The sequence below is a fragment of the Neltuma alba genome, unplaced genomic scaffold (assembly GCF_004799145.2).
Source record: "Neltuma alba isolate B1F8T4 unplaced genomic scaffold, ASM479914v2 tig00013257_pilon, whole genome shotgun sequence".
Taxonomy (NCBI): Eukaryota; Viridiplantae; Streptophyta; class Magnoliopsida; order Fabales; family Fabaceae; genus Neltuma; species Neltuma alba.
In genome coordinates this window covers 16498-37558 of record NW_021637550.1, presented here as the reverse complement: position 1 = coordinate 37558, position 21061 = coordinate 16498, and the positions used below count along the sequence as shown (strand labels likewise).

Here is a 21061-nt window from a genome sequence, read left to right as displayed (position 1 = left end):
AATATAAAACTCGAGAGGAGCTATATTATAAAAAATTCATGTTAGCTAAGAAATATTACATCCAGTTATTAATATAAGAATTCATTTGAGTTTTATTTTAGTCTTGTAGATAAAACCCTAATCTACTTTATCTCTCATATTTATCTTTTTTTAAAAACAACCCCTATAATAATAGTAGTTATAACTAATATACTTGATTAGAAAAGATATTTTAGAAAAGACAATATCTATTTATTACAAATAACTAACTTAAATAATTTATTTAATCTATTCAAATTAGTTAAATAGTTTTTATATTAAGGATCGGAAGTATTATAATTAATGCTCAGATTTTTTTTTCAAAAGAGACCAATGGCTTAAAAAAAGACTTAAATATTGCCCTTTTTGGTCAAATTAATTTCATTGGTCCCAATTTCCCACAGCTTAGAGAGGGCAAAGCCCAATAGGTCAAAAAGAAAGGCCTCGTCCTTATCTTGAATTATGCAAGAGCAGAAGGGGTTAAGCTGACCGACAGGACTGTAAGGTCCGAAAGAAACAGAGACACTGGGCGGATGACCCATTGTTTGTTTCCCAACTGGATAATAAGAGATGAAGGCGTTGATACTTTCTCCGAAGCCTATTCCCACCTAGTATTATGAAATTTCTCTTCCCTCAACAATTCTGTACAAGACCGCGCTGTCTGATTTCTGTTTCTATTCCCCTGTTCCGCAATCTGTACTACCAAGTCTCTTCGCCTCTGAATCCCACCCAACTCAACCACCTCATTGACAATGCTGCACGATTCAAGAACCTCAAACATGCTACCCAAATTCACACCCAAATCATCACCATCAACTACGCGTCTCTCCCCTTCCTCCTCAACAATCTTTTTCTCTTATATGCCAAATGTGGTTCCATCGACCGCGGCCTCCTCTTGTTTTCGACCACGCGTGATGATTCAAGGAACGTGGTCACTTGGACTACTATCATTACCCAGCTATCGCATTTTAAAATGCCATTTCTGGCCTTGAACTGTTTTAACCGAATGAGGTGCACTGGTGTGTATCCGAACCAATTCACCTTCTCAGCGGTCTTGCCTGCTTGTGCTGATGCTCTGGTTGTTGCTCACGGTGAACAGATGCATGGTTTGATTTGGAAACACGGGTTTGAAAGCGATACATTCGTAGCGAGTGCGTTGCTCGATATGTATGCCAAATGCTCGGATGTAAGCATGGCAGAGAAGGTGTTTGGTGAAATGCCAGACAGAAGTATCGTTACTTGGAATTCTATGATTGTGGGGTTTCTTAAAAACAAGTTGTATGATCGTGCTATCGGGATTTTTAGGGAGGTTCTCGGGGAGACTTTGGTTGATCCGGATCAAGTGAGTTTTTCAAGCGTGTTGAGTGCTTGTGCTAATGCGGCTAGAGTCGATTTCGGGAAACAGGTGCATGGAAACATTATTAAGCGTGGTTCGATAACAGTGGTTTATGTGAAAAACTCACTGGTAGACATGTACGCAAAATGTAGATTGTTTGATGATGCAATGAAGATGTTCTATAACACAGGAGATAGAGATGTTGTTACCTGGAACGTGATGATCATGGGATGTGTCCATAATGACAACTTTGAAGCAGCCTGCAGTTATTTCCAGGCCATGAGAAGGGAAGGCCTGGCACCCGATGAGGTTTCATACTCTTCCGCTCTTCATGCTTCTGCTAATCTCGCAACACTGATTCAGGGTACTTCGATCCATGCCCAGATCTTGAAAACGGGGTTCATGAAGAATGCATGTATTCTGAGTTCAATGATAACTATGTATGGAAAATGTGGGAACTTGCTTGATGCTTATTGGGTCTTCGAAGAAACTGAGGATCATAATGTGGTTTCATGGACAGCTATGATAACGGTTTACCAACAACATGGCTGTGCAAATGAAGCGATTGAATTATTTGAGAAGATGCTGAAGCACGGAATTGTGCCAGAATATATTACTTTCGTTTCGGTGCTGTCAGCTTGCAGCCATACAGGACAAGTTGAAGTGGGATTCAAGTACTTCGATTCCATGACTAAAATCCATAATATTAAACCCGGGCCTGAACATTATGCTTGCATGGTTGACTTACTCGCCCGTAATGGTCGATTGAACGAAGCAAAGAAATTTACAGAATCAATGCCAATAAAGCCTGACTCATCGATTTGGGGGGCTTTGCTTGGAGCATGCGGAAAGTATGGCAATGTTGAAATGGGCAGAGAGGTCGCAGAGAGACTTTTTGAGTTGGAACCAGATAACCCAGGAAATTATGCGCTGCTTTCTAATATCTACACACGACATGGAATGGTGGAGAAAGCCGACGGAGTTAGGCAATTAATGGGGATTAATAGAGTGAGGAAGGAAACTGGATGCAGTTGGATCGAGTTTAGGAACCAGACCTTTGTATTTACTGTCAATGATAAGTCACATTCAAGGACAGATGAGATTTACGAAGTGCTGAAAAAGTTAAAAGAGTTGGTAAAGAAGAGAGGATATGTGGCTGAGATCCAGTTTGCGACTAACAGTGTGGAAGGATCTGAAGAACAGAGTTTGTGGTGCCACAGCGAAAAACTAGCTCTGGCATTTGGTCTTCTGGTCCTCCCGAGTGGGTCTTCAATAAGGATAAAGAAAAATCTGAGAACTTGTGGGGATTGTCATACTGTGATGAAGTTTGCTTCAGAGATTTTGGGGAGAGAAATCATCGTGAGAGATATCAATAGATTTCACCGATTCACCAACGGCTTGTGCTCTTGTAGAGATTATTGGTGACTGGAACTCAAATTCTTAATTTAGAAAACTGTGCTGGACTAGCTTATTCCATGAGATCCAATCCATGTTGATATGATTTTTTTAAAATCATTTTATTTTTTTTTTTTGGTTAAAGCATAGGTATCCTCTTATTGGAGGTTATCCTATTCGAAACACTGTTGGGCACTAAATGTGAGCAGTTTTCCCGGCGGGAATTCGAACCTTGGTTCATCATGTTGTGGGAAACTAGCTCCTTCCGCTAGACTCAACCCAGTATCATTTTATTCTATTCATGGATCTAAGAAAACTGATTTCATTTCTGTTCAATTGAGTCCGCTCATATGAATCATTCTTTGAAAAAAAAAATCAAAAAATCAAAAAAGGTATCCACTGCCAGAAAGTAAAAAAACAGCAGCAGTCCACTTAAAATATCCCAGTGGTGATTCTTTTAATCTGGGGCAGGCCTAGAGGGACAGCCCACTAGCAGACTATGTTTTGAGCACGTTGGACTAGGCCCATTCAAGATTGCCAAGCCTCATTGAAAAGTGACCAAATCTTGATTTTTTTTTTAAATACTGCTTAAAACGCGGCAAGTACCTTATAAAGAAGATAAAAAGTATTACTACATCCCCTCTTTAATATAAGATCTTATTTAATTTTTATTTTAGTCTTAAATATAAGATCCCACTCCACTTTATCTCTTATATTTATGCATTTTTTTCCAATATAGTCTTTCTAACAATAATAGTTCTAGTCAATACACTTGATTAATAATGATATTTTAGGAAAGACAACATCTATTTATTACAAATAACTAACTTAACTTATTTTTTAATCTCTTCAAATTAGTCAACTAACTGTTACAATTAGGACCGGAGGTAGTACCTGTTAGTTGATAAGGACTAGAGGGAGTAACTGAGAATTCAGGCAAAAAAAAAAAAAAAAGAGCAACTGAGAATGCTCGACTTAATTTCTTCTTGTTTTGCATGTTTATCACCATCACATTAGTTTAGTATAGAGGATAAGCCACCCTATGCATATGTTATGAATCCATAAATAGTGTCTTAGCTCACACCCCAAAGAACACATCAAGAACCCGTGTTTACTTTGGTTAAACGCAAATCATTGATCGTCCTTCATCCAGATCTGTCTTTATATACTTTGCAGCTATTTGCAGTCGCTTGTTCACAAAGGAACCTTTTCGTTTTTACTTTTGTTTAATCGCGTAGCTGGAATTGGCAAGCAATTATTGCCATTGTCAAATTTGGCAAGGTCAAAATAAATAAATAAATAAATAAAGAACTCGTTAACCGAGGTTATAAAGTTTACTTTCCTTCCTTATTATCTTTCCTCTTTCATCACCTCAGAGAACGGATTTGAGATTCTCAATTGAAGGAACTCGTTGGCTCGTGGCTGGTAAAAACTCGTTGATTCTTTTCATAACATCGAATCAAATCATTGGTTTTCCCTTTGGAGCCGTTTCCACCGATGCAACGGAGTTGGCGCCACCAGGAAACAAGATCCAAAATGGGAGGAGGTCACTACAACTACCTCACATATATATATATATATATATATATATGTTGAAACTCGCAATTACCACGCGCTGTCAACATTATAAGCTTGTTATCAATTCATATTTGGAAAAACGCAGTTTCAACAATGATTTAATATAATTAACTGCCGCTAGCTCATGATTAACTATAATACATGTGCGTGTGTGTGGGCGAATATATTTATGATCGTGGCTGTTATATCGTGATGGCCTGCGATCAAGTTGCACTGTACTGCAGCAGCAAATCCATGATCATATTTCGTGTACTCAACCTGCTTCTTTTTGCTTTGGAAATATTCAGGCTCTAGACAAAACCAGCCACTGTCGACGCACATAGCTTCTCACTGATAGGAATATTTTCAGTATCTATAAAACAACATATAATAATGACACAGTCTGTCCATAGAAGTATGTGATATGAAACATTTCTACCAATTAACCATTTAAATTTCTTGCTGCAGAAGGACATAAAGAATTTTATGCCTAAGGCTGTACAGAAGCCATGGTTTGTGCGGTTCATCGTATTATCTCTTTTATCTGTGAGGTGTCGTCATTTGAATTAAGCACCACTACTAGTCTGATTGATTGAGAATGACACCTCAACAATATAGCTCGGATTCTATTATTGCAGATAGTTGTTTTTTTCAGCTATTAGATCAAATCAGAAAACAGTCATGGACTTTGTAACAGTCTACACAGAGACCCAGCACCTTCCCTTCTCGGTGCTTTCCAGTTGTACTCTTTCCCAAACACTGTCATATATAGGACTTACTTTTATTTTCGCTCTCTTCATTTCACACATCAAAAGCATCGCTCGTCATGGGCTCTATACTATTATAGTGATGCCCGGTCAAGCTCTTCACATGTATGTATATATATACACTTTAAAAACTGACAGACGCTTTGACCATTTTCACCAGCAACAAATATATAATGGGTTATCCTGCTATGTGTCTTGCATATTGCGTGATCTCTTCTTCTTCTCTATAATGCACGCTTCCCTGTGATCTTTGCGCAGTTTAAAACATTGTTAGGTGCTTTATTACTTTAAGCCCGGTACTGGATTCCGTCTGATGTATGATATAGGATTGCTAATTCATTATTCTGGGATTTCATAAAGGGACATGATAGATGAATCATTAATTGGTTCAGAGGCTCACGGATAATGGATGAAATAAAAGTGGTTGTTGTTGTTTGCAGCAGCTAGGTAGCAAGCAAATACTTGTTTATTGTTGCGCATGCATTGATGTGAGATTAAGTATAGTAGTATCTCGTGTATTAAAATAAAGCAGGTGCAGTGTTGGATGGGTGTGGGAATCATGTGCAGAGTGGGAAGAAGCTAGCAGACATGAATGGCGGGCGGGTGAGAAAAGATGACCCATATGTTAGCTCCAATTTATTAGGCTCCACGACCAATATGTGTGTGTGTGTCTATATATATAATCAGCTCCACCTTCCTTCCATCATTCAGCTAGTGCACATCCCATTTATTAACATTATCTTCTAGTTTCCTCAATATTTATGTTGCATCACACATTCGACCTCGTTGTTTCCGATTATCTGAATCTCGCGGAAGACTACACTCCTGATTACGTAATTTCCACAGCTACTGATATACCAATGTGTGGCTGCCAAGCTGGCAAGCCATCGCATATTAAAGTTCGAGAAATAGCAGCGTGACAAGAGACCAGGATAATATTTCAGCGCCATTGAAATTAAAGCAGAGATAAAAGGAATTTATGGAGAACTTGATGACTCTTACGTGATTCGGTGGAGAGAGGAGAAGGACGCGTGGCGGCGAGGAGGGAGAGGCGTGATGCCGCATCACAAATCACAGGAATTGGGTAGTGGACCGTCAAGTCGATGGAACCCGCAGAAAAACCAAAACGTCACGTGAATTCCACGCTTCCCTCATCGACATTTCACCTGGTCGGGTCAATTTTTTGAAGCCCCTCCTCCTCCCTCCCACATGAATATATATATATATATATATCTTCTTTATAGCCAGGCCCTCTTGTCAGATCCTCCAAAGTAAATAGTGGTTGTTCATGCACCGCCCAGAACGAAAGGGGGAATAATAGATACACCCATAGATGCCCCCCGTGCGGGTCCCGCGAGATGGAGCGAAATCCCTTTCCGCGTCATGAAGGATCCAGGTGGTCACTGCCCATGCCGCGTGTTTCTCCTCTGGGCCCCACAGCTCATTGCTTCCAGATCAGGATTACTCGATTGATGATGGGCTTTTATTTGGTGCTGCGGCCCAAAGGGTTATTTAATTAAAAATGGCGAATTATACGTTGCTGTGTTTTTATAGGACAGCCAGACATCCGTTTCCCATGCTGATCAGTATAACTTTGACTCCCTTCCTAATCTCCTTCTTTAATTCCGTTTATCTTTTCATAATAATCCTCACTTTCTTCAGCACTCGTTTATATCCACAAGGCGCTCGACATTCTACGTGGTATAAAAATGCCATTGAGTGGCCCCCACCCGGATCTATTTGTTTTCAAAGTTGATGATTTGGGTTTGGAGATTCTTAATCCAAAGCATTATGAATAATTAATAATCAAAGGAACTCTTCGGAAAAGGCAACAGTAACTTGCTTAAAGCAAAGGGCGGCAGTGGCATTTCAGCGCCCTCCTTCAATTAAGGGGACCACTGACCACATGTAAAAGGAAAATGATTGTATGAGCCCGAGCAATCTCTTAGATTCCACCTTCACTCCCTTATTTAAATGTTCATTATACAAAAGTTGTATCATGACGAAATCTAAGACAAGAAAAATAATGAAAATAAAGGAAAAGAAAAGAAAATGAGGCCGCTCTTGAACATTTGTCCCCAACAACGAGGGGATCCAGAAGAAGAAGAATGCTATGCTAATTTATTTTAATACCTTCTTTTCGGTCGCTAACGAATTTAATTTAATAAGGAGAGGGGATTAGTCAAAAGGGCCTGTTTATCCCTGATATTATATCCGTAATGTTTAAACCAGATTATGATTGTTAATTAGTGTGCTGAATTGAAATATGCACCAAAGCGTCGCTGTCCAAAGAGATTATACGGCGATGGGGACATAAAAGCTCACAGTCACAGGTGCTGCTACAGCTAAAGACGGCTATGGGCTGCCCCTGTTGAGTGAACGATAGATAGAATAGAACTGCCGATCAGGACCAGGGAAGGACTCTCAAGTCTGTGTTCTCCGGCGCTTCCAAGGTATGCTTAATTCAATATTTGATTATGTTTACTGTGTTTGTCTCACTCATGCCTGGATCGACGCCGCCGCCTCCAGTGGCTCTTTCCTTTCCCAGAAAAATCATGCGAAACCAAACACAGGATGGTCTTCCCCACGATTTCTGACAACTCTAAGCTATCATAGCGTATTCTTTGCTTCCTCTGTGTTCTTGAGGAAAAATTCGGTCGCTATACGTGGATCTAGCACTATTTTTAAACATTTCTTTTATCGATTATTGTGGTTGAACTTGGAGAGCGTGTTTCCTAGCACTTTAGAGTCCATGAAGAGGAGAACGCTATCGACAATCAATTCAGTCGTATTAGAAAAGTGCCAATGTCTTCTGCACGGGAACCGCTCATCTGTTTTTAACCATTCCTTTCGAAACTTATATCCCAGATTGTTCTTTGCATTTTAATCGCTAATGTTCCGCGAATTATCACCAGGAAATTGCAAAGCCAGCAAGATGCAGATCTTCTCTACACTCCTCTTACTCATCTACTTCTTTTCTCTTCTTTATATATCTGCCTTGGATCTCTCACCTCCACTCTCACGTTTTACCCGGTGAGAACCTTTGAATTGACCGGGCTCCAGTGACGGAGAATACGGACATGGTGGTTCGAGCGGAGTCATCAAAGTGTTGGAGTACGAAAGTGCGAAGCAGGGAGTGGGTAGCTTAAGCACTTTAAGCATCGCGAAGTTGATTTCGGTTTCAACTTTCAAATTTGAAACCAAGATGTTATAATTCCATTCGTTTTAAAACCGAGTCGAAACATTAGATTCACTTTTTAGTTTTTACCATAAACAGTTGTGGAAGTGCTGAGAAACCCAGAACCACTAGACAGGACACGAGCCGAAGTGATGCAAATGTTCACAGCAAGGAAGGATATGCGAGTGAACCCTCAACCCCTCTCCTTTCTGAAGTCATGAGATCGATCAACGTGAAAGAGGGGAAGAAGAGGAAGTCAATTTTCATATGTGCTGCCATTAAAGACTGAAAAAAGGAGATGGAAGGAAAAGAAGAAAAGAGAGAGAATTGGGTCGGTGAGACAGATTTTATTTATTTATTTATTTTTCCGGTCAGAGAAGAGATGTTCGGAAAGGGGGGGGGTATGAGTGAGGACACCAACGCGTCGTTTAGCCGCGTGGAGGTGCAGAGGATCTAACCTGCAGTGCAAATGAAAAATTCCGAACGCATTTTCCCCTGCAAATACACGGGGTTTTATCTTTTTGTGGGTTTAAAGGTGTTTTGGTTAAAATTATAGTTTCAGAAGTGATTTTCCAATATACGAGATAAATATCTGAGAGTTTTTTTCGATTTATAAAAAAGTGATTTCAGGTATCAAACACCTCTTAGTAGATCTTTGGGACAACGATCTTGATAGATTTGACCCACCCCCGATCTTTTCCATGTTATTATCTGTGTAGCGCCATTCCCCCCCCCCCCAAAAAAAATTCTAACAATTTATTTTGGGTTCTGCAAAGAAAAAGAGGAAGTGAAAGATAATCTTGAGGTGTTTAGTGTATTCGATTTTTTTTTTTTTGAACTGATAGTGTATTCGAAGTTTAAACTTCATAGAACGGGGACATTTATCCAGTATTGGCACGAAGGCGAACCTCACCCCGTTTGGGCAAGGGACAGATGCTTGGGTTCCAATCGCTCATGAGGAGAGTTGGGCCTCTGTTGAGAAGCATTGCGAGGTAACCGTTGGATTTGTAGGGGATTTGCCGGTGTGATAGTGGGTCCCACATAGGAAACAAGGAAACCTAACCGTGATTGCTTGATTAACTATGGTTAATTGCCAAACATTTGTCCTTTTTTTTTTTTATTATTGTTGAAAAAATTGTATCCCTGTGACTTTGTCTATTCTGGGCTCGGCCTCTCCGTGCGTGCGTTTTGCTGATTGGCCGCATTGGTCTTCTGCAACTCTGCAAGTCTTTCGCCGTCATCTGCATGCACTTGACTCGTTTCCTTTTCTGAAATTTTGGGTTCTCTTTCTTTGAACCAAAATAAAGTCTTTGAAGATGGCGTTGGATAACTTCAAGCGTAAATGACAGACGATCACTCTATCCTGATGCATATGGATTAGCAAACTTTGTTTATTGGAGGACTCTGCTTTTCCGAATTTGTGTTTTATGCCCTGTTGAGGGTTTTACGTGCTTCAGAGTCCTGGTGGTTTTTTCTCCTGACTTGTTTGGGTCAGTTTAGGTATGATATAGCCACTAAAAAATTTGTTTGACTCATGTTCTTATAATTAAATCATTTTTGTATTATAGTTTGGTCTGTGATGAGGACTCAGCATTCAGAAATATTTTTATTTTGCATACTATAGCAATCTATCGTCGAGTGTTCATTCCTTTCATTATTCTTCGGCTTCCGAAAGTTTCCGAGCCAATATAGGATGTCGAAAGCAACAAGTACCAAGTACCTAAAAGTGAGGAGGCATTTCTGAGTATTACTCTGTGCTTCCATCAGTCATCATGCCTCTTTACGAGTTATACAGAATGACTAAAGCGAAGCTTGATTCTATGGAGAAAGACAACACATGTGCAACCGATCAATCATCCGCGTAAGTTTTGTAGCGTCCACTACAATAAGCTTTTCATTTGGTTCATTTCATGTGTTTAAATTTCAATCTATCACTCCTTTTTTTTTTTTTTTATGAACAATCTTTCGATCCATCTTCATCCCGTGTCCTTGTTTCGTGTGTTGAAATACAGACTGGAGAATGACTTTTTCGAGCTGGTTTGGGAAAATGGTCAGATTTCGATGCAGGGTAAGTCAAGCAGAGCAAGAAAGAGCCCAATACATAAGAGTCTTCCATCTCACAGCTTACCATCTCACAGTCCAAGGACTCGAGATAAAGATGTAGGATTTGGTGTCGATACAAGGATGGGTAAGTTAGGGGATTTAGACTCTGGATTAAATGAAATTCCATTACCTGTTCCTTCGGATGAAATGAATTTGAGTCAAGATGAAGACATGATATCTTGGTTGAATTATCCAATGGGAGACTCTCTGCAACATGAATATAGTTTTGATTTCACGCGTGATGTATCTGGGGTCACCGTGAACGAGTTCCCAGCTGCCTCAAATAATTTTGCTCTGATAGATAAAAGAAGTAACGGCAATCAGATATGTAAGGACTCTCACAAAAGTCCTATGCCTGGGGTCTCAAATTCAGAACAAGCAAATCTCACCAAGGGGTCCTCAACTGGAGAAGTTGAGACTAGTGGGCTGAAAGGAAACAACAGCCAGTTATACCAACCATCATCGCAGCAATGTCAAACATCATTTGCACCTATTAGATCCAAAATATCGGATATCACTGAAAATAATACAAGTAATGCAATACTGCAAGCACCTTGCGGGGAAATCACTCAAATTCCATCTTCCTCTAATGGTTTTTGTAGCCTAAATATGCAGAAACAAGATCCTTTATGTCCTAGGAATAGTTCTAACATGATGAATTTCTCCCATTTTGCGAGACCTGCTGCCATTGTGAGAGCTAATCTTCAGAGCATCAGTATGATGTCTGGTTTGTCTTCAGCAAGGTCAGAAAGCCTGGGAACTAGGAAAAAAGATATCGATGCAAGCAGCAGCAACCCTCCTGAATCAACACTCGTTGATTTAAATAATCAAAAGAACTGCCAAAAGCTAGACCCATCAAAGTCTGAGTTGAAACCAGCCAATCCAAAATCTCTCGGACAGAAGGCTGATTTTGCAAAGCAGTTTGATCCTGCCTGCAAAGAGGATGATGCATTTAAGGATGATCAAATTTCCAAACAGGTTCCCACAGAAAGTGGCACTAAAGGACTATCGGCTGTTGAGAAAACCATTAACGCTGAAGTAGCCTCTTCCTCCATTTGCTCAGGAAATGCTATGAAGAGAGGTTCAGATGATGCAAATAAGAATTTGAAGCGAAAAAGTCAAGATACTGAGGACTCTGAGTGTCAAAGTGAAGTAAGTTAATAATAATGTTTGCTTAACACGATTCTGTATGTTAATTTCTTTGGCTTTCGCATATATTTTTTTCCTTCATGAAGCAAGAAAACACTTTTACTTGCAGGAAGTTGAGGAAGAATCAGTGGACATTAAGAAGGCAGCTCCTCCCCGAGGTACAAGTTCTAAGAGAAGTCGTGCAGCTGAAGTGCATAATCTCTCTGAAAGGGTGAGCAGGGCCAACCACTGGTTGTGTTGTGTTCAATATGTTTTGAAGTAGAAAAAAATAATTATAAAATAAATAAAGAGCACTGGCACACATATTTTGCTCATGAATTTTGTGTTCTGTTGTTTCTGTTATACATGACTATCCATGGTGTTCTTGTCAACTTCTGTATACAGAGACGAAGAGACAGGATCAATGAGAAGATGCGGGCATTACAAGAACTCATCCCAAATTGCAATAAGGTGATTTCTCTCGGGATTTAACTTTAGATCAAATGATTACCAAATCTGTTCCTATAGAAGAATCATGAACTTATGATAAGTTAAAGCAATAACTGTCAGAGTTTGAAGTCCAGCATTGTTGGCAAGGCTGCAACCTGTGAATTGCAAGTCAAAATATTGTCTTTGGCAGAGTTAATTCTTACGGATGTGACAGGAGCTTCATACCTTGAACATTAAACATGTTGGATTTATATTTGGTTCATATTGTTTACTTGATTCTTTTTTGCTGACTTTGTTTCCTGTTAGGTGGATAAAGCATCGATGCTGGATGAGGCAATTGAGTATCTTAAAACCCTTCAACTCCAAGTCCAAGTGATCTTTCTCTCTATACCTCTCTTATATCCTTATCTTTTGATTTAATTTTCTTGAGATTTTAGATAATCAAGTAATAGCATGGGATTGTTTCCCTGTCTTTATATGCAGATTATGTCGATGGGAGCTGGTTTATACGCATCTCCAAATCCAATGATGTTACACCCAGGAATGCAGCACATGCAGACACCACACATGGCTTCATTCTCACCTATAGGAATCGGCATGCAAATGGGTTTAGGAATGGGTTATGGGATGGGCTTCCCTGACATGAATAGTGGATCCCCTAGATTCCCAATGGTACAGGTGCCTCAAATGCAAGGAACTCATTTCCCTGTTTTACCTATGCCTGGCCCCTCTGCTGCTTTACATGGGATGCCAACATCAAGTCCTCAAGCATTCGGATTTCCTGGTCCGGGAATTTACATGCCAATGCCAAATGCTCCAAGAGTTTCTATGCCAGGAGGGCCCCTTATGAACCCTTCAACTTCAGGACAAAACGCCTTTGGAGCTGCAGGACCTGGGGAAACTGCTGATTCGGCTTCACCCTCTAGCTTAAAGGATCCTATGCCGAACGTGAATTCACAAGTTATGCCAGGCTCAGGTGGCAGTAACTCCACAATGCAGATGTCCACTCAGGTACTGGTTTATTTTTTGATATTTTACGGGTTCAGCATACACTAAACATGCCAGCAGATTGATTTATTACAATAGACATGGTATCCAGTTATATAGTTGGTACGTAACATGCCCAAATCATGATGCTCATCTTCTTATTCATGGATTCGTGATTTTAGAGGCTGAGGAAAAAAAAAAAAAAAAGAACTGTAAGGAACATTAGAAAAATGGTAGCAAATTATTCTATGCTTGACGTTGGATTATTACCTTCGAGTGAGTATTTTTATTCACGAAAAAATAAACTGTTGTGTTCGAAGACAATAGCTTGTTTCATAATCTCATAATAGTTGACAAATATGCAGATTCTGACAACTACTATCTGTCTATCATTCATCTGTTTAACCTCTACTCTTATTGTATTGTTTACCACTTTCTACAACACTTTTTAGCAAGCTTATATACTCTTGCCCATTTTGATATTCTTCTTTCAACTGTAATGCTAGTGTGAAGCGACGAACGTTGAAACTGATCAGAGAGCACTAGTGCGTACTGGCGGGCATACCTCTAGTATTAATGACAGTGGAGCTACTAACCCTAGCAAAGAACATGACCATGTCATTAGTAAATCTTGTAAGTGTCACGAAGCGCATACACACATCCACATCTAGATCTAGTCCTTTCAATTTTTCAATTTTATGACTTACGACCATGCGAGCGCCCTCTTCATTTTATTTATCTAGGTGGAATCCATTGCCGGTAATATTGGAATCATGTTCTTGTCATTAAAGAGGGTAAAGAAAATAATAAAAGCATGATGTAAAATTTAATATTATATACATATATTGATCATGGCTTATAAATGATATATCATGCAAGTTCTTCACACACACACACACAGGGGGAGTCTCCATGTAGACAATTTCGCTAATACAAAATTTAGAATATGAGTTTAAAACATTTAAATATTTGCAGCCTTCAGAGAAAAAGTTATTATTTGCATTATTTAATGCTCGTAAAAATTGTAATTTCATGTTTAAATAACCTATTGTTTTGCTTTTCTTACAGGTAAGGACTGACGCTAAGATCGTGGGTTACTGAACTCTTGCACAACCATATAGGATATCTGTGAGTCACCAAGGATGACCCTCTAGAATCTTAGTTAACGGACTTTAGGATGACAAAAATACAAATTTTGGCATTATGGGTGAGGACACTTATTTGTACATTCATTTGGTGACCTTCCGTTTAATCAGTGTCAAAAATTCAAATTCTGCGTAGAAATATGCGCTAAAATATCTTATTCATATTTCTCCTTGTGATTCTTTGTATCAATGAAATAATGATAGTTATCATCGACCACGGCGATCTTTGGTTTCCCCTTCCTAGCTCTAGAAAGTAGAAACACAGGTAAATAAAGGTTATTCTAGTGTGTATGGCAAATACTTACTGAAGATTTGCTTTCTTTCATGCGTTTACTGTCGCGTACCGATGCCCCATTGGGTTTGAAAAATTCTTGTGTATATAGACATGTAATTGCTTAAATTTATTGTATCTCCATGCGTCACTCGAACCATCTCTACTACACGCACACAATTTTCCATAAATCCTGTTTGCGCAAATCAGATGAAGGTTACAAATGTGGTTGCTCGGAGGATTCAAGTTCCCAAAAGATAGAAAGAGTTGTCTAAATTTAAGTTGTATACATTTTTGGGGAGTTTGAAGTCCACGCGCGTCGGATTTTCTTTTGTACCGAGAGCATCTCGTTTGTGTGCTTAAATTATATAAACTAACAAGATCAGGACATCAGCTTGTGCCTCCCAAGTTTTGCCATTATAGCAACTTTAGTTTTTAATATAAGAACTCATTAACCAATTTAAGTAGATTAAAAAAATTAATTAAATTAATTATTTATAATAAATAAGTTGTCGTTCTTAAAATATTTTTTTACATATTATGTATATTAGTTAGATTACCATTTAATAAAACAGTTAACATATATAATTATTATAATGATTACTTTAAAAGAAGGGTAAATATGAAACAAAATTGATTGAGATTTTGTATTTAAAATTGAATTGAATATCAAACTAGTTTTTATGTTAAGGATGAAAAGTATTATATAGTTTCTAATAACCTCTATTGGGTCGTATATGCTCCTAGCCTTGCATAAACAAATTTAAATTGATCCAATAACTTATTAAGAGCAATCAAAATCACAAACAATACATATGCCCAAAATGAATAACGCATAAACAAACAATCAAGAGTTTCCAGCACTGCCTAAAGCAAAGCCTATAGATCTTCTATGTACACTACACTCGGCGCACTCTTTTGCATTCAATGCAATTACAAACAAAAACAAGAGAAAACAACTATGCTAGTCACCACAACCCTGAGAAAAATACAACGCCTCTGTAGATTTTGCCAGTATGCTTGATCCATCTCATATATAGCGTTATTTCACTTTAATATCGCCTTTGGTGCCTGCAGTGAGATTCTTGGAGCTTGGAGATTTTCCAGTGAGAGCCTTCTTTGCTTTAACTAGTGACTGTTTGACCTTTGATATTATGTTGTTTGATTGCTTTTGAGATTTTGTGATAGTTTCTTTTGGAAGGTCCTTGGTTGTTTTCGTGGTATCGCTTTCTTTGACGGCAACCTCCGTAATTGGAGCCTCGGTTTTCATAGGCTTATCAACTTGTTCTTTCTTGGCACCAGATTCCTCTTCTTCTTCAAATTTAGATGCCAGAGTTTCTCTCGCGGGCTCACTTGCATCTGTTGATCCATCATCCACTTTACTCTCTTCCTTTTCTGCTTCAGGTTGACTATCTTTTATGGTTTTCACCATTTTCACACCCTCTTCTTCTACTTCAGTTGTTGTTTCCTTTGCTTCATTCTTTTGTTCCACAACCTTGTTTACTTCCACTTCTGCTTCTCTTGACAATTTTTCAACAGCATCAGACGCGTTTATTTCTTTCTTTTCTACCACACCAGGAGCAGCAGAGTTATGTTTTTCCTCTGCCTGATCGGTTTTAGTTTCCTGATTAACAGAAATTTGCTGAGGATTTTCAGAAACCCCTACCACTTCTTTTGACGCCACATCAACCTCATCCTTCTTGCCCTTTTCTTCAACAACTTTCTCTGCATTCACGGGAGAGGATTCCAGCCCATTAGCTTCAAAGCCTCTTTCAGCTTCCTCCTTGGACATAACTTGTGCCGGGACTCCTTTGACAGTAATTTCCTCCTCCTTGTCAATTTTCTCTTCTTCAACAACTTTCTGTGCGGTCACAGGAGAAGGTTCCACCCCATTTGCAGAAGCTGCTTCAGCTTCCTTCTTTAATGCATCGTTTGGCGTGTTTTTCGTGACATTAATTCCCTCATCCTTGTTAATTTTCTCTTCTTCAACAACTCTCTCTGCAGTTGCAGAAGAAGATTCCACCGCCTTCCCAGAGGCTACTTCAGTTTCCTCCTTGGACACAACTGGTGTAGTGTTCGTGGTTGTGGTGAGACTACTTTCCTCCTCTTTGTCACCTTTCTCTTCTTCAGCAACTTCTTCTGCTGTCACAACATTTGCAGCTGCCACTTTAGCTTCCTCTTTTGGTGTAACTTGTACAGTGTTGCTGGTGACACTCGTTTCCTCTTCCTTTTCAATTTTTTGTTCCTTCTCTGATGTTTCCTTAGTTGCCGCAGACTTGCCCGCAAGTTCTTTCTCAGTCACCACGTCCTTACTCTTCTCCTCTACGTTTGAATCCTCTTCTCTTGGCTTTTCCTCCACTGCACCAGATACAAGCTCTTGTTCAGTCTCCACGTCCTTGTCTTTCTTCTCAAATTCTAATAGTTCTTTTAGCTTTTCCTCCACCTGGAGAGACCCAAGTTCTGGTTTCCCTGTGTTGACAGCCTCTGACTCTTTACGAGGTCCCACTACAATTGTATCTTCAGAATCTTCTTTCTTTACGTTTTCATCGACAACCGTCTCGGATCGCTCCTCTTGTTCTTTCTCCAAGGACTGCTTTTCTAGTTCATTTGGTTGATCCTCAACTTCAGTAACCACAGGTTCTGGCTTTTCTGGTTCTGTAGGCCCTGCTTCGTGGTTGCTACTCTGTTTCACTTCTTCTCCATCAGAATTTTCTACTTCCCTTGTTTTTTCCTCAGTCACGTCGCTGGGTTTTTCGATGGTTTCAACTGAAGGTTCGGGAATTGAAACTATCGTTTGTTGCTCCACCTCCTTTTTCTCCTCTTCTTTCTCTGCTTCCTCTGATTTTCCCAGCGTTGGTGCGACAAAACTTACTTCTGAATATTCATTCTCTTTCACTTCCTCTAAATCCGATTCTTTTGCAAGATTAACCTCAGCGTGATTACTTGATTTCTCTGTATTTTCAGCCGCCACTTCCTTTATTTGCTCTTCTTCCTCTGTTTGTGGCTTCTGTGGTGTTTCCTTCTTAGCAGTTTCTTGTTCCTCTGTTTGCGGCCTCTGCGATGTCTCCTTCTCAGTAGCTTCTGCGGGCTTAGACACTTCAGGGTTGCCAACGGCAGGATCTGCTTCTGGTTCCTTGACACTGATCGGCTCTGAATCAGGAACGAGCTTCTGTTCGTCTTGCTTCACTTCATCTGACACCTCAGGAATGTCTTCTTCCTTTACTTGCTTCTCTTTCTCTGTTTCTTTATCCACAAAACGCTCTGTTGCAGAATCTATGGCTGGTTCGATTATTGTTGTGGGTTGTGATTGAGGGGGGAGCTCCTTAATTTGCTCCTTCAGATTGTCTCCAACAGATTCCTGTAATGCTCCTTCACCATCAACCTTCTTCTCTTCTCTCTCAGTTTCTTCTTCTGTCTTAGACAAAGGAGGAGCTGCATCTTTAGTCTTGTCAAGCTTGTCTTCATTTTCATTTGTCAAAGAAACCGTCTTCTCTCCAATGCCTTCTTCATTCTTCTTCTTCTCAACTTGCTGTAACAAGGATGGGCAACCAGTTATTATTAAATCTGAGCAAACACACTTCAACAGTTATATAGGAACACAATAAATTCGAAATTTGTAGAATATGTAACAAGTATGATGCTAGTGGACAAATCAGGAAAGCACAGGAATCAGAATTTGTTGTTTTCTCCCTTTCCATAATCGGACTGTGGCTCTTGAAGGTCTATGAAAATGAAACCAGTAGAGTTCTATTGTGTTCTTTAATGAGTTCTTCTCACAAATATTCTCTGTTCCGAAAAAATAAAAATAATGATAAGAAATATCATACTAACTGATACGCTAACTAGTCTGATACTTTTGTGTTGGAATAATCTGTTGAGAAGAAGGACAAGAAGGAAAACCTCCCAGAATTTTCTTCGTTGGCTTTCCTTTAGTTATTGCTTTATTCGAACTTATCCCCACTTCTCTATTCTGCACCTAATCCCTATATCTATAGTGCAAAGCTTATTATTCTCTCTCACGAGCAAGAACATATACTTGTTGCCGGAATCTTTCAGACCCCAACTTCAACAATGAAATGGATAATTCTTGCTGATATCTCCTTATCAATAAGGATCATCCAAAACTATTTGCCTCACGCAGCCTCACTCTTCCTCTCGAAAGAAATAACTACAAATCAGTAACTAAGTAAGGAGGAGAGAGAGCTACCAGCAAAAATTTGTTTATAGTTACCAACTTAATTAGTATAGTGAAGAAAATAAAATGAAATACTGATCAAAGTTGGTTATGATGAAACTTGACGATCGTATGAGCTCAAGAACTCGAAAAGGGAAAAAAACATCAAACCTCATCAGAAGCAGAAGTATGATCAGCAGCGGCAACAGTTTGAGTAGCCATGGCGAAGAAATCCAAGAGCAAAGGAGGGTGTGAGATGCAGAGAAGTTGGGATTGGGAGAGTAAAAGGAAAGTGAAAGGAAGGAATAACAAGGTTGGCAACAACCCGAGGGAAAAAAAGGAGGAAAGGCAGCACAACTTTAGGAAGAAGAACAACTAGTGTCAAGAGGAAAAAGCAGGAACACGGTTGTCTGCCAGACTGTACCACATGAGCTAGTATGGTCTCAATGATTTAGAAGGATCAATCTGCCAACAAAGTTTTCTCCTTAAAAATGAATTAATTATTTCAATTAAATCTGAAAGGACGACCCTATGGTTGTGGCAAAGTGACAATCTTTATTGGAGAAGTTGGGGACCAGATAAGCATCCACAGACTCCCCCCATCAAAACGGTCCAAATATTTGGCCCCTCATCATCCTTAATACCCAACTTACCAGTAATTTATAGGATCCCATCACATCATTATGCTGTACATGTAATAGATTATACTGATTTTATGGTAGAACCCAAATGGCTAGATAATTAAGTGAATAAAAAAAAAACTGAAATATAATCTAGTAGAGGGTTGAGGCAAGAATCTCACTCTCAACTCACTAATAGCCGGGATAAAATCTACTAAAATTTACTTAAGCAAGGATCTCACTTAACTAGATTTAGTAGCCAGAAGGAGAATCTCCAAATTACTGAACAAATATTTATTTCTCTCATATGTTAGCTTATAGGATGGCTAACATATTTATAATGCAGAAATTACAATTGAATAAATATAAGAATTAAGTAAATATCCCTAATATCTTGGAACTAACAGAAAGAGACGTTGATGGACCTCTAACAACCTAAAGTCCCCTTATTCAATTAATAAATCATTAATAAAATCAATAAAACCTAAAAGACTCATTCAACTCTCCTAAAAAGATGCAAACAGACTCAACCACTACTCCATTCTCCCTATTTCTCCTCTGGTGCGTTAATGTGCTGACTTGGAGTCCTATCAATACTCCCTCCTTGAAGACACGACTTGCCCTCAAGTCGTAATTGATGAACTTGCGCAGCCACTTGAACTGTTCCCTTATCCATTGGATTTGCCTTTGACCGATGGTTCCCATTCATTTGCATTTCTAATAAGAGCAGACTTTGAAATTGGGCAGCAGTATGGGTCCCTGGAATAACTCCCTGAAGCTTGTACTTTTTGCCATTTATCCAGAAAATCATGAACATCTCGTTCCAATTGGTTTGGGTGGTATTCAATGAAGCCAGCCATTTAATGCCCAGAACAAGATCAATTCCACTTAAAGTGAAGGGGAAATAATCTTGTTTAATAACTAAATCAGAAATTTTTACCTCTAAATCTGTGCAAATACGGTTGCATTTTACCACTCTACCATCTCCTGTTTGAACTCCAAATGAAGACGTCACACTAGTAGGAAGACACAAATCAGAAACTAATGCTTCTGATATAAAATTGTGAGTAGACCCACTATCTACTAAAATCAGAATCTCTCGGCCCATTATAAAACCTTTGAGCTTCATGGTTCCAGCATTTGCCTTCCCTACCGTGGCGTTAAACATAACCTCAACTTCCCCTCCATCTCCCATATTGTTGACATCTTCTTTTGAGGGTAGGATAATTTCTTCTCCTTCTTCAATGAGTTCTAGGAGAGAAAAAGAGGAGTTGCAGCGGTGCCCTGGTTTGAAAACTTCACCACAGCGATAGCAAAGCCCTTTCTCCTTGCGACGCTGGCGTTCAGACTCCAAGGTAGAGGAACTGGGTGATTTTGCTGATGGGTGCTGAGACAAATATGTGTTTGGGGTTGGCGGTGGAAGGAGCTTTGGAATTGCAGATGAAGATGGTTGTGCGATGCTTGTGTCTTGTGCTGGCTGGGTATAGGGAAAAAAAGTGCGAGTTACTCCTGAGGCTATGTTGGTCTTAGGCCCATTAGCCTTTTGGAGCTTAGTTTCATATTCTAATGCTAAACTGGTTGCTCGATAGACAGTTCTAGGCTTATGGATACGTACATCCGCCTTCAACTCTTCCTTGAGCCCATTGATAAAGACACCTAACAAGCAATGCTCTGGCCAATTCTTGACGCGTGAGGACCTGCGAGCAAATTCAGAACGATACTCCGACACCGTCCCTGTTTGTCGAATGCTACAAAGGTACTCATCTGGGTTTTGGTATTCCGGTGGTCCATAGTTTTCTTGAAGAGCCTTCACAAGTTCATCCCAATACACTACCGTGCGTTCATTGTTAATCCAAGAGAATAGATCAAGCACGTCTCCCTCCAAGTACATTGATGCCACATCCACTTTCAAATCTTCTGGGGTGTCATAGT

General features: G+C 39.5%; 3 protein-coding genes across 6 annotated transcripts; 2 read left to right on the top strand and 1 right to left on the bottom strand.

Moving 5' to 3' along the window:
• Window positions 1–634: 634 nt before the first annotated feature.
• Window positions 635–2779, top strand: LOC114735838 (putative pentatricopeptide repeat-containing protein At5g52630). Its single transcript, XM_028923601.1, has one exon. It carries the CDS (start codon window positions 635–637, stop codon window positions 2777–2779), a length of 2145 nt encoding a protein of 714 aa, XP_028779434.1.
• A 4615-nt stretch (window positions 2780–7394) lies between these two features.
• Window positions 7395–14397, top strand: LOC114735837 (transcription factor PIF3). 3 transcript variants are annotated; one of them, XM_028923597.1, is made up of 9 exons: window positions 7395–7526; window positions 9876–10112; window positions 10264–11506; window positions 11613–11714; window positions 11888–11953; window positions 12239–12304; window positions 12416–12943; window positions 13426–13552; window positions 13988–14397. In XM_028923597.1, exons 2-9 carry the CDS (start codon window positions 10024–10026, stop codon window positions 13996–13998), a joined length of 2232 nt encoding a protein of 743 aa, XP_028779430.1. In that variant the 5' UTR covers window positions 7395–7526; window positions 9876–10023; the 3' UTR covers window positions 13999–14397. The 3 variants fall into 3 exon arrangements, with proteins under 3 accessions (XP_028779430.1, XP_028779431.1, XP_028779433.1); XM_028923598.1 differs by having other exon boundaries at window positions 7395–7527; window positions 9880–10112; XM_028923600.1 differs by lacking the exon at window positions 7395–7526 and adding an exon at window positions 9726–9751.
• Window positions 14398–15087: 690 nt separating this feature from the next.
• LOC114735834 (caldesmon) lies at window positions 15088–18990 on the bottom strand. 2 transcript variants are annotated; one of them, XM_028923595.1, is made up of 3 exons: window positions 18681–18990; window positions 16497–17864; window positions 15088–16235 (listed from the first exon to the last, which is right to left on the bottom strand). In XM_028923595.1, exons 1-3 carry the CDS (start codon window positions 18729–18731, stop codon window positions 15378–15380), a joined length of 2277 nt encoding a protein of 758 aa, XP_028779428.1. In that variant the 5' UTR covers window positions 18732–18990; the 3' UTR covers window positions 15088–15377. The 2 variants fall into 2 exon arrangements, with proteins under 2 accessions (XP_028779428.1, XP_028779427.1); XM_028923594.1 differs by having other exon boundaries at window positions 15088–17864; window positions 18681–18989.
• Between the last annotated feature and the right edge of the window lie 2071 nt (window positions 18991–21061).